The sequence below is a fragment of the Cherax quadricarinatus genome, chromosome 73 (assembly GCF_038502225.1).
Source record: "Cherax quadricarinatus isolate ZL_2023a chromosome 73, ASM3850222v1, whole genome shotgun sequence".
NCBI lineage: Eukaryota > Metazoa > Arthropoda > Malacostraca > Decapoda > Parastacidae > Cherax > Cherax quadricarinatus.
Genome location: NC_091364.1, coordinates 1,091,992 through 1,105,376, shown reverse-complemented (window position 1 = coordinate 1,105,376; position 13,385 = coordinate 1,091,992). Strand labels below are relative to the sequence as shown.

Here is a 13,385-nt window from a genome sequence, read left to right as displayed (position 1 = left end):
TTGAATGAATTCACAGTGCACTCCTACATAACATTATCCTTTCTTTTTAACTCGGGCTTTCCATCTTGATAAGCCTAATAAATTGTGTGAGAGAAGTTGCTTAAGTCCAAGCCCGGGCTGACCTACTGGCATTTCCACACATTTGTTTCCTAAACCACTGACATTACTGAAATGAAGATTCTTAATTCATCAGCTGTGACAGATTGCACTGCAACAAATGTGATTTTACCTAATAATTGGCCTTAGTCAATATAAAAACTATTTAATATACTCTCTACATGTTAAAAAAAAGCAAACTTTCATATTTCTAAAAAATAATAGTGTGAAACTTAGGCTATAAAAGGATGGGTCAGGAATGTTGTGGTTTGAAGGACTGTTTGAACTACAATGTCTCTGCACTTCTGGAAAGACAGCTAAAGAATGAATGACAGAGAATGTGTTTCATTCTTGGGTCACCCTACCTTGGTGAGAAATACATACAACCTCTCCTCACTTAACGACAGAATTCCGTTCCTAAGACCATGTCGGTAAACGAATCTGTCGCTAAGTGAAAAGCATACTATAATGGTAGTGGGTTTGTATCAACCATCTTTGATAGTGTTTTAATGTCACCTGTGCACCATTTATTTCTGGTATATCTTTAACCCTTTCAGGGTCCCCAGGCCCTCTCCAAGACTTGTTCTCAGGGTCGCCCAAATTTAAAAAAAAAAAAAAAAAAAATCTTATGAAAAGATAGAGAATCTTTTCCCGATCACAATGACACCAAAAGTATGAAATTTGATGGAAAAGTTAGGGAATTATGCTCTCGCGAAATTAGCGGTCTCGACGATGTTTACGCATCGGCGATTTTGCCCACTTCCAGCCCTATTTTCAGCCAATTCCAGTGTACTAGTCGACAAAAATCATAACTATTTTGCTAGAACTCCATTTTTTCTATCGAATGAGTACAAGAAACCACCCATTTACCAATTTCAACTATCCAATACAGTGGTCAGAATTTAGCAATTTTGCCAATTTCACACAAATTTCAAAAGATGCCAATTTCCAAATAGTCCAGAATAAACAAAAAAGACATTCCTGGCACTAAAATAACATTTCCTCTGTTCATTAGTCACGTCCCCATGCCCCTCTTACATTCTTTTGCTTTCCACTTTGAATTTTTTATTCTCACAAAAAATAAAAGATTTACTGTTATGCAAAAAACTGCATTAGTGTAGAAATGGTATAAAAAATATCAGCGTACTTGTGAAAGAATATCAGACTCGCCAGTTGATGTGTACTGGACGCTTAGCATTTGTTTACTTTTGAACTTTGGTAAAAAATGAACATTTCTGCTACTTCGAGCTCAATTTCAAGGTACTTTTCATCGTAAAACCAGTCAAAATCATCTCAATTTCTGTAATATGTCTTCCATTCTATAAAATGAGATCAGGAAAGCTAGAATAGAGCAATAAATACCATACGAAAATACAGTGCAAAGTCAGTGTTTTAATCCAAAAACACGGTCAAAGTTTTTTTTTTCTCATTACGCACTGTGTGCTGCAGGATTTTTTTTTATACTGTGAACACTGACCACATAGACCCATTCTTTCATATGTAGGCCTACCAGCTTTCTCTCATTAGATCTGAGGGCGCTAGAATTTAGGAGTACTAGTACGTCAAAAACCCTGGTGCGTAAGCCGTACTAGTACATCCGAAACCCTGAAAGAGTTAAATGTTTATACATCATTGTACTGTATACATTATATTGTAATAAACACAATAGAAGAAATCAGTTCTAATATACCTTATTTAGGTATGCATACTGGTCAGACTGTCGTAAATCCGAGTCATCAGTAAACGAATATGTCACTAAGTAAAGAGAGGCTGTTTTTGTATGCCCTAGTTTATATATAAAACTATAGTACAGTGGACCCCCGCTTAATGATCACCTCCCAATGCGACGAATTATGTAAGTGTATTTATGTAAGTGCGTTTGTACGTGTATGTTTGGGGGGTCTGAAATGGACTAACCTACTTCACAATATTCCTTGTGGGAACAAATTCGGTCAGTACTGGCACCTGAACATACTTCTGGAATGAAAAAATATCGTTAACCGGGGGTCCACTGTATATGTATTTTTTGTTAGTATTTTTGGGTGTCTTGAACAGATTAATTGGATTTACATTATTTCTTATGGGAAATATTAACAATAAATACATTTTATAGAGAATAACTATAGTCTTACATACAAATTAGGGCATACAAAATCCAAGGGTCCACTGTATAGAACAATTGATTTTTTTTTTTGTTTTTAACATTACAAATATTACTTATTTAACAACCAATTATGAAAACAATGTTGTATTAAACTACTTTGGTTCATCCTTAAAACAGCCCTTTCCTAACCTATGTGATGTTTTATCTTCATTATGGTGGAGTTTTAGTTTTTTCTCTTCAGGTTCAGCATCTACTTCTTCCTCTTTATTTTCACTTTCTTCCTCACATTTACGCTTACTATTAACAGCTGCGAACATGTCAGCAACAGATCGCTGGACACCACAATTCTGGGAACTCCGTCTTTTATTCCGAGCACCACCTGCAGGTCAAGTATTGTAAATAAACAGACATGTATAACTAGTTACCAAGTAACAAATCTCCATAATCATTTAATAAGATAATACTATAGTTTAAATTATTTTACATACCAAGCCATAGCAGCAATTTTTCTACAACCCAGTGATTGGATAAATAAAATTTACAGTACTTGCCTACCTGGAATGTGCTCTGGGGGTTGACACCCCCACAGCCCAGTCCTTGACAAGGCCTTGCAGTGGATCAGGGCCTGATCAACCAGGCTGTAACTACTGACCACATGTAGTCCAACATAGGAACCACAGCCTGGCTGATCGGGTATTGATTTTAGTACCATAATGATCCTGAACTGCCCAAAATGCATGCATGCTAGTGGCTTTCTTTTGTACCTAACAATATTTTATTACATGTAAACTACATTACCTGTATACTGCAGAAAACAAGTAAAGTATTTGTATCAAGTTTTTCTGAAGCCATACAAATCACTAAAAAATTGATTAAGAGATGAATTGTGTAAAACAATGAAAAGCAGGGATGCCCTAATTACAAGAGATGACTGGTAAAACAGCTAGCTACTGTGAAACAATTATTACTAGCAACTTAAAGCTTAAGTACATCCTACCATTTACTTTCTTCTTTTGCAAAAGCTTTGCAGAAGCTTCCTCCACCTCCATGTGGTTATCCTCTTGTTTAAGCATGTCTTCCTCTTTATTGCTTGAGTTGCCATCTGATTCACTACTAGCTTTGCTGCTTTCTCCTCCTTGGCTTGTACTTTCACTGATGGCTTTGGGTGTATTTCCATTACTGACATTTCTGTCATTTTCCTTGTTAGCATTCTTGTTATCTCCGTCATTGGAAAATACACACACTTTTTCATTTAAGGATGTCAAGCCATCTTTTAGCTTCCCCAATGTTTGGTCAGTGTTCTTCTCATCACTTCCTGTTGCCAAATTTAAGGAGGATTCAAGCAGTTTCTCCAATTTGTTAAGGAATCCTTTCTGAAAGATAATAAATATTTAAGCTTGGCCTATTACAATCATCCATTACACATAAGTTATGTAATACAGCATAGCATACCTCTATTGTTGCTGTCTTTGATCAGAAAAATAATACAAAATTACAGAGCAGAAACAAGAAGTGAAAAAAAACTGAAAAAAAATCAAACATAGTAGAACCAGAGTAAGTTACTGTTAGGTTAGAGCAAAGATGAAACAGAAATTTAATGGTCCTCCATCCCTTAGTGCATAAGAGTTCCTTCAATAGCTTCACAAATTCCTCACTCATCAGCTCAATATTTAATAGCCCTCAGCAGTATGAACATCTTTATCTGGTACCGGTCTTTACTGGAATCTTCTGTCTGGTGCTTGACTTTCCAGCATCGCCAACTCATAAATGATTTTGTTTAGGGGGAAGTGTTATCTGTGGGGGGTTGCTGGCATTGTCATGGTGATGGGACTTGGGGTGGGGTAGTTTTTTTTCAAGTGGGTACAGTACAGGTCTTCCTCATTTTATGTTACAGATGTGTTCCTCACCCATAGTGAATAAAGCAAATTCACCATGTGTAAAACATAAGGCTTTGTTCCGAAACTTTGCAAGTTCCACATTTCTGGACTAATGTTAAAAAACAAACTTAACACACATGCATTAAGTAGTCATTTACAAAATATATAAATTTGGTCAACCAGCAACTGAGAAATAAAATAAAAGATTCAATAATAATTTTTCTCCCTCCACCACCATCCATCATGCTTGTCTTTGTCCGGATAAACAACACACAATGTGATTAAAACCCACTACAGGGATTTGTTCAGAAAAAGGCTCATTGGATTTACCATGTTTGTGAAATACCTGTGATTGATTTCAAAGGGTTTTTTTTTTTTTACTCTCAGCCCAGCCTGGGGCCAGGTCAACTAGGCAATCCTGTATGTACTCAAATCTATTCTTTTTCCATTAAATCTTTTACACAAATACAAATATAAACTAGTTTAGCCATGGGGAAGTAAAACAGAATTCTTGTTCTGTAAGCCATGCGTGTTGTAAGAGGCGACTAAAATGCTGGGAGCAAGGGGCTAGTAACCCCTTCTGCATACATTATTAAATTTAAAAAGAAACTTTTGTTTTTCTTTCTAGGTTACCCTGCCCTGGTGAGACATGGCCGGATTGTTGAGAAAAATTCTTAAAAATCAGCAGTAATCACATAAAAGCAAAAAGCTCACAGCACCCACCCTCTCCAATTGCCTAAGAGTTTTTTTTACCAAATAAATGTATAGTATATTCCCCATAGGAGTAGGGGATGCTGCACATAAGCAAATTTACACACAGCAAATCAGTATAAATTTAGCCAAGGAAACCTGTACTGTATGGAAAGTTGAGCCTTCTATTAGTAGATAGGTATGTGCTTGATGGTATGTATTTTTTTTTTGGGGGGGGAGGGGAGGGGTATATGGAGATGTAGAAATGCAAGTGGGAGGACCACTACAGTGGTTTTGGGGGTATAACATGCAGTGTTGGTGTAAGTGAAGGGGTTATCAGAGTGGATGGGAGAGGGCAATATGGGCTATTGTGGTAAGCATTAGCAATTTGAGGATATTGTTAGGAAGTGCTTAATAGTTGTTGGTTGTGTACACTTGTATACAACTTGTAAAGCACTAAACCTATGTGAGTTATTCAGCACTTTACTCCTCTATCTGCTACAGACTAAGGAAGTTTGAGTGGGAAGAAGGGAGTGGGCATGAGTTGAATGATTGCTTCTGCCAAGTAGTGTGTGCATGCAGTACATAAAGTGTAATCTTCACATGTGAAGTACCTTTCAGTGTTAAACGATGAAAAGTAAACACACTACTCTAAACATAAAGTTAACAGTACATCTATTTTGCATTAATTAAAAGTAATAAATATCATCAGTGAAATTTACAATAAAGTCTTCAAACCTCGGTTATTTCACCAAGACTGAGATCCTTCTCAAGCTGTGTAATATTCTTTTGATCAGATTCCATTAAATGACTGCTGAGTAGTAACCGTAGCCGCTTAGTGTAGCCTTTCTGAGTAACTTCTTCTTCCTGATATTCTTCTTTAAGTTGATCAATTCTGAAATGCACAGGGCATTAACCTTGGATAACCCAATGATTATTCTAGCAGTATAATGGTAATACATTATGAAAACAATCTAGGATAAAGCCAAAAAACAAGGAAATTACTTTATTTCCAAGTTGCTGCATTAAAACTGGTACAATTTCTGACCAGATCAATCTTTCACAATCAACTTATGCTTGACATTAGAAACAGTATTAACTGAATGTTGCTCCTTGGCATATTTTGGTGATAAAATATAGTTCAAGATGTCCAGTATTAAGTGGGTTTCACCATGGTTCCATCAAGTATAAAACAAATTCCAACCACACAATAGAGCGAAAAACTAACGTCAAAGACCTGGGAGTGATCATGTCGGATGATCTCACCTTCAAGGACCATAACACTGTATCAATTGCATCTGCTAGGAAAATGACAGGATGGATAATGAGAACCTTCAAAACTAGGGATGCCAAGCCCATGATGACACTCTTCAGGTCGCTTGTTCTATCTAGGCTGGAATATTGCTGCACACTAACAGCACCTTTCAAGGCAGGCGAAATTGCTGAACTAGAAAATGTACAGAGAACCTTCACGGCGCGCATAACGGAGATAAAACACCTCAATTACTGGGAGCGCTTGAAGTTCCTGAACCTGTACTCCCTGAAATACAGACGGGAAAGATACATGATAATATACACCTGGAAAATCCTAGAGGGACTAGTACCAAACTTGCACACAAAAATCACTCCCTACAAAAGCAAAAGACTTGGCAGACGATGCAACATCCCCCCAATGAAAAGCAGGGGTGTCATTAGCATGTTAAGAGACAACACAATAAGTGTCAGGGGCCCAAGACTGTTCAACTGCCTCCCAGTATACATAAGGGGGATTACCAATAGACCCCCTGGCTGTCTTCAAGCAGGCACTGAACAAGCACCTAAAGTCGGTACCTGACCAGCCGGGCTGTGGTTCGTACATTGGATTGCATGCAGCCAGCAGTAACAGCCTGGCTGATCAGGCCGATCCACCACGAGGCCTGGTCACAGACCGGGCCGCAGGGGCGTTGACCCCTGGAACTCTCTCCAGGTAAACTCCAGGTAATACTGTTGTGCAAATAGTGAAAACTTAACAAAACCTATTGTAATCTTATGTAACTAACATAACAGAACCTTAATGTTATAGCATGTTAGCATTTACATTTACTATGATCAGCCAGGAATGTCTAATAATTTTCCAATGTAGGATTTGAGCCAAAATGAGGGAATTAGTTTTACTATTACTGCCCAAAATATTATTAAGTAAGTTTATTCAGGTATACACAAATTCAGTTACATAGATTATCATACATAGCAGCATATGTGTAGAGAACCTAGGATAACCCAAGAAAGTCAGAGTGACTTATTTCCATTGATTGTATTATTATTACAATCATATTTTGGGCAGTCATATGCTGTCCAAAATAACAATTTGCACTAAGAGTTATTCTGTGCTTAAGATAGCTGGTACATTTCGTAAAAAATAATGTCCGAGAAGCAGTCTTCTGTTATAGCCTAAACACAAGTTGGATATTTAACCACGAGCCAAAAGGAAAGTTCTGACTTAATTAATGCTAATTAATCTTTCTAGACTGCAAAATTTTTACAAAAGTGTTTTAAATCTGTGTGGAATATGCAGCACTGCATGCTCAAAGCAAGTCCCTCATGAATATATTAACAGTGTTAAATAGCACTAACACTGCTATAACACCACCACTGATAATGCTAAATAGCACTACAAGTGCTAAACAGCACTACCAGTGCTAAATAGCACTACCAGTACTAAATAGCACCAGTGCTAAACAGCACTACCAGTACTAAATAGCACCAGTGCTAAACAGCACTACCAGTACTAAATAGTACTACCAGTGCTAAATAGTACTACCAGTGCTAAATAGTACTACCAGTGCTAAATAGTACTACCAGTGTTAAATAGTACTACCAGTGTTAAATAGTACTACCAGTGCTAAATAGTACTACCAGTGCTAAATAGTACTACCAGTACTAAATAGTACTACCAGTGCTAAATAGTACTACCAGTACTAAATAGTACTACCAGTACTAAATAGTACTACCAGTACTAAATAGTACTACCAGTACTAAATAGTACTACCAGTACTAAATAGTACTACCAGTGCTAAATAGTACTACCAGTGCTAAATAGTACTACCAGTACTAAATAGTACTACCAGTGCTAAATAGTACTACCAGTGCTAAATAGTACTACCAGTGCTAAATAGTACTACCAGTGCTAAATATTACTACCAGTACTAAATAGTACTACCAGTACTAAATAGTACTACCAGTGCTAAATAGTACTACCAGTGCTAAATAGTACTACCAGTGCTAAATAGTACTACCAGTACTAAATAGTACTACCAGTGCTAAATAGTACTATCACAGTGTTAAATACTGTCAGTGCTAAATAGCTCTAATAGAGCTAAATAAAATGCACTAGTGCTATATAGCACTAATTCACTGCTAAATAACACTCGGTAAATAGTATTATCAGAATAACAATGTAGAAAGAAAAAAATACTGAAAAGCTTACCGTTTATTAAGGTTTAAATCATTACATATTCAGAAATATAATTATAATAATAATCAAAAAGAAGCCCTAAACCACAAGGGCCATACAGCGCTACAGAAATATACAAAAGACAATTCTCACGAATTATAGCATAGATTATTATTATATATTTTCACGGTGGAGCGCTAAACCCATAGGTTACACAGCCTGGGAGGCATTGGGGCTGGATTCAAGAATTGGAGCACCGGTCCGATTCCTCGGATCAAGAGCCCCTCAGCCAGCACCAGGAACCTCCCGTAAGGAAACAGCAAGGAGCAATTAAGCCTTATATCTAAAGATTAAAACCTCAAGCAAAAGAAAATAAGCAATGTGACGTCCCATCACTGGGAAGACAAGAACCAGCATAACACTGGAGGTTTTACTAGCTTAGAAAACCCATCTTACTTTTTTCGGACATCTTCCGGGATCTTGGGTGCTTCAGCCACGCTCGGCATCACAAAAACCTGGCAAACACTATGTCGGAAATGATTAAAAGTCGGCTAAAACAGGAGAGCTGCAAGTTTTGGCGGTATATTATCCTTGTCTCCCGCCAACCTGAGGTGCTGCCATCTGTCTTCTTCCTCTGGTTATTACTTCTTCTCTTATGTTTTAAGTTTATTTAGGTATAGGTATACAGGTTAAGTTTATTTAGGTATAGGTACACAGGTCGAACATTAAAATGGTATAAAATACCGACAGGTTGTTAGGTAAGACACATATGCAACAGTTAGGTATCTTTATTTCGAAACGTTTCGCCTACACAGTAGGCTTCTTCAGTCGAGTACAGAAAAGTTGATAGGAGCAGAAGAGACTTGAAGACGATGTAATCAGTCCATCACCCTTAAAGTTTTGAGGTGGTCAGTCCCTCAGTCTGGAGAAGAGCATTGTTCCGTAGTCGGAACAATGCTCTTCTACAGGTACACAGGTCACACAGCTGAGTTACTTAGCTGTTTTAACCTTTACGGTTTATATAATAAGATATTACCAGGACCCCAATGGAAACAAGTCAATTTTTGACTTGTCTTGGTTATCCTAGGTAATTTACACATATGTTACTATGTATGATATATTGTGTAACTGTATTTATGTGTACATGTACCTAAATAAACTTACTTAAGAACCCAATGGAAATAAGTCACTCTGACTTACGTTATCCTACGTAATTTATACTATGTATGATAATTGTAGCTATGTGTATCTGTGCCTAAATAAACTTGCTTACTTACTAACTACAGTTATACCTCGTAACATGTGTAAATTACTTAAGATAACCCCCCCCCCCAAAAAAAAAAAAAAAATGTCAAAGTCACTTATTTCCACTGGAGTCTTAAGCCTATCAAAGAAGGGTCATTAAAACTGCATGTCACCTGCATTAGTCAAGGATATTTTAATCCTAAAAGGGGTTCAAATAAACTTTCAGTGAATATATACTCTGAGAGAAAAAGACACAGGCTTCCTGCTGGTGACAGGATATACTCATAACTATTTATAAAAATAGTGTAATGCATGAAAGACTATCAATTTGCTTACCCCACAGATTTTTTTTTTAATATTTTGCCACCGAAGTGGCTAGCTTATTGTGCAAAGAATCATCCATAATCACCATAAATAAAAATATCTTGTAGCATATCAATTACAAGTATTTCTGAGTGTTTGCCCTTGTGTTGTAGTTCCGTGCGCGCGTTTTCTTTGATGGCTCGCTTGGACGTGGCGCGTTTTTTTGTAAAGTAGAATTGAGCAGACAAGAATTTAAGATAAGATAAGATAAGATTTCGTTCGGATTTTTAACCCCGGAGGGTTAGCCACCCAGGATAACCCAAGAAAGTCAGTGCGTCATCGAGGACTGTCTAACTTATTTCCATTGGGGTCCTTAATCTTGTCCCCCAGGATGCGACCCACACCAGTCGACTAACACCCAGGTACCTACTTGCTGCTAGGTGAACAGGACAACAGGTGTAAGGAAACGTGTCGAAATGTTTCCACCCGCCGGGAATCGAACCCGGGCCCTCCGTGTGTGAAGCGGGAGCTTTAGCCACCATAAGCTCATGAGTGACACATGTGTGACGCTTAGGTATCCTTTACTAAGTATGATAATTGTACTTATGTATACTTGCACCTAAATAAACTTACAGACTATTATAATACCGAGATAGAAGCAGAGAGATAATCTTGAGTTGATCAGTGTTCCAGCCTTGATAGAGGGTGATAAGTCCCTTTTTCTAAAGCAGAGGCATGAGGTCAGAGACTCATATTTTGGAGCCAGATCTGAGGTGTAGCAGCTGGAGATAACGTTACAAGAGAGCGGGGGTCCACCAGTGGTCAATACCAGTAGGTGGCCTGATGGCTAAAGTTCTCGCTTTACACGGCGAGGGTCCGAGTTCGATTCCCGGCGAGGGTAGAAACATTGGGCGTGTTTCTTTACACCGGTTGTCTATGTTCCCCATCAGTAAAATGGGTACCTGGGTGTTAGTTAACTGGTGTGGGTCGCATCCTGGAACAAAACTGACCTAATTTGTCCGAAATGCTCAGCATAACAAGCGGCTTTCCGTATAGTAGTATGTCATTGATGTCAGCTATGGACTGTATACCTTGTACATATAACTGTAGAAGTAAAGCTATTGTTATTAAGACATGTGCAACACTTAAGTATCATTATATCACCATATGGAGAAGACCCGGGCCGGAAGTACCGGCGAACCTCTAATGAATCATTATTGTCGAAATGCCTCACCTGTGTAGCAGATTTCTTCAATTGAATCCATGTAATTATAATACTGGAGATAGAAGTGGAGAGGAAATTTTGAGGGGATCAGTCCTTCAGCCTTGAAGGTGGTCAGTCCCTTAACCTAAGGCAGAGGCATGAGACCAGAGATTTATATACAGGAGCCAAAAGTGAGGCGTATTATTATTATAATAAAAAAGAAGCGCTAAACCACAAGGTAAGTGAGGCGTAGCAGCTGGAGATGATGTCACAGGTGAGCAGGGGCCCATTAGTAGAAGTAGGTCGTGTTAAACATTTGTTAGTAATAATGTTAGAGAAGACATCCCCTGTATCAAGATGCCATGGACCCAGTGGACGGAGAACTGAGCCAGCAACAAAGAAATGTCATCCTCCGTATTAAGATGCCATGGATAAGCATCCCATACGGATTTAGAGCCTTCTCATCAACTTAGCAGTAATGATAGAATAGTTACTATGACACAGGGTATGACACTGAGAATGCAATCACTCAGTGAGTTTCATTAGTATAACAGAACTTGTTGAACATTTTGCACCCTTCATGTAGCCAGGGGGAGAGGCTCCCTGATGATAGTGAAGGGCTCCTGATCCAAGACAAAGGAGATATCTTACGTTTCCTAGGATCAAACCAGAGTCTCTCCAACCCTCCCTCTCTCTCCATTTACCAGGCTTTGTATGATTCATCCGGATTTACTGCTTCCCGTGGTTCAATAATAACAATAATAATAATATGTGGGGCTGAGGGCCACTAACAGCAACAGTCTGACTGACCAGGCAAGCACCAGATGAGCCTGGCCCATGGCCGGGCTCCAGGAGTAAAAAAAACTCTTGAAACTCATCAAAAGTATATAATTATGGGGAGGGGAAGCATTGAGGAAGGGAAAGGTAGCTCTGATACCTTGGGTCATGATCCCTTCACCATCAACAAGGCAACATTCAAGGGGGAAGGGGTCGAGATAGTGCGCATGCGCATGGTCAAAGCAGATCAGAAGCCCAAATTATTTAAGTCTCAGTACTCGCCCCGGCGGCGCAGTGTGAGGGCTGTCTTCAGGTTTTCCTGCCCGCTCAGCCTCACAGAAAATTCCTGGCGTACTTCTAAATCTTCGCATGTCTGAGGTTCTTGTCCATTCAGCCTCACAGAAAGTTCATGCCTGAGTGCCCATTACGGTAGTCTGTAATTATGTTGAACACCTACACTTTTCGTGAAGAATATTGGACAGAAACTATATGAAGCTTCGCTGAAGTTGTTTAATTTTGTAGAATGATCTGGACGCCAAAATATAAAATACTCGTCATATTGTGAGTAGAAACTATGTAACTTGTTCTAGATTATAGATATTATATATATATATATATATATATATATATATATATATATATATTTATATATATATATATATATATATATATATATATATATATATATATAATACACATACATATACAGTATACTAATATAGGCTGCATGTTTGTATTTTAATTTTTAAAGGGGTGGACCTGTAAGCCAGTGGAAGGCCTCGGTCAGATGACCAAAAACTCCAACGGCGGGTCATCGCCTGTCAGGAAACACTTGTCCTGTTTCCTGACAAACCTTACCTAACCTAATATATTTATTGATAATAATATTGATGTTAAGAGGGAGTAGGCTTCACTACAAGAATGACTTGCAGAAACAAGCTGGTAATATTTTCTTTTAATTCACAAAATGCAGTAGTACTTTTTGGTTATGAATTTTGGGAATTTTTTTTTTGTTGAATAGACTATAGACAGATGCTGTGTATGTCTATAATTGTTGTATTAATCACGTTTTAATTATAGGTAAGCAGTGTTGTTAAGTGATACGACTTAGCCAAGAAAAACCCAATAATACCCAAATAGTGGAGCTCATTTCCACTCTGATATTATTTTCTATAAATCTAACCTTGATGCTGATGAACTTTTAGTTTAATATCCGTATTATGTACCCCATACCCATCCTGTGGGCGGTCTATGGTATTGATGAAGGGATCGTGGTCTAATGAATTGGAGTTAACCAACCCTTGGATCAAACCTGATTTACCCTCCATTCTCCAGGCGTTATGTCACCCTTGTGAGTTTAGCGCTTCTCCATTTGTGCCAGAGGAGTGTGTTTAGTGTTCAAATGTCAACTGCCTCAGTATATTGTGGAACTTAGGAATGTCATATTTAAGTCAGTGCTGTCGCTGTGGCTGTATGACCCCTACTGGTTTAGTGCTCCAGCGTGAATATAGTAGTAATAATAGAGTTGTGGTTACCTTCACGAAGCTCTACTTCGTATTATTAATTTAGTATAATTCTTCGTACGAAAGCGAGGTAGTATAACATAATTCTGATGGGGATATGTTATACTTAATTTTTCCAAAACATATTTCCGTT

The 13,385-nt window shown here is 38.1% G+C and overlaps 2 protein-coding genes across 5 annotated transcripts in view; one reads left to right on the top strand and one right to left on the bottom strand.

Annotated features, from left to right (window-relative positions):
• The window catches only part of LOC128705900 (DNA (cytosine-5)-methyltransferase PliMCI), a 72,742-nt gene that overhangs the window by 58,447 nt on the left and 910 nt on the right, over positions 1–13,385 (bottom strand). The window contains exons 1-4 of one of the 2 annotated variants that reach the window (XM_070100517.1): positions 8,657–8,829; positions 5,506–5,662; positions 3,198–3,573; positions 2,390–2,579 (exon numbers count right to left, since the gene is read on the bottom strand). In XM_070100517.1, the coding sequence (XP_069956618.1) occupies positions 2,390–2,579; positions 3,198–3,573; positions 5,506–5,662; positions 8,657–8,706 (773 nt within the window). In that variant the 5' untranslated portion in view covers positions 8,707–8,829. Of the gene's footprint in view, positions 1–2,389; positions 2,580–3,197; positions 3,574–5,505; positions 5,663–8,656; positions 8,830–13,385 lie in introns of those variants that run through there. The other variant, XM_070100516.1, reaches the window with a different exon arrangement.
• The window catches only part of LOC128701123 (uncharacterized), a 60,073-nt gene continuing 58,679 nt past the window's right edge, over positions 11,992–13,385 (top strand). For all 3 annotated transcript variants that reach the window (XM_053794698.2, XM_053794699.2, XM_053794700.2), the window contains exon 1: positions 11,992–12,290. In XM_053794698.2, the coding sequence (XP_053650673.2) occupies positions 12,253–12,290 (38 nt within the window). In that variant the 5' untranslated portion in view covers positions 11,992–12,252. The remainder of the gene's footprint in view (positions 12,291–13,385) is intronic.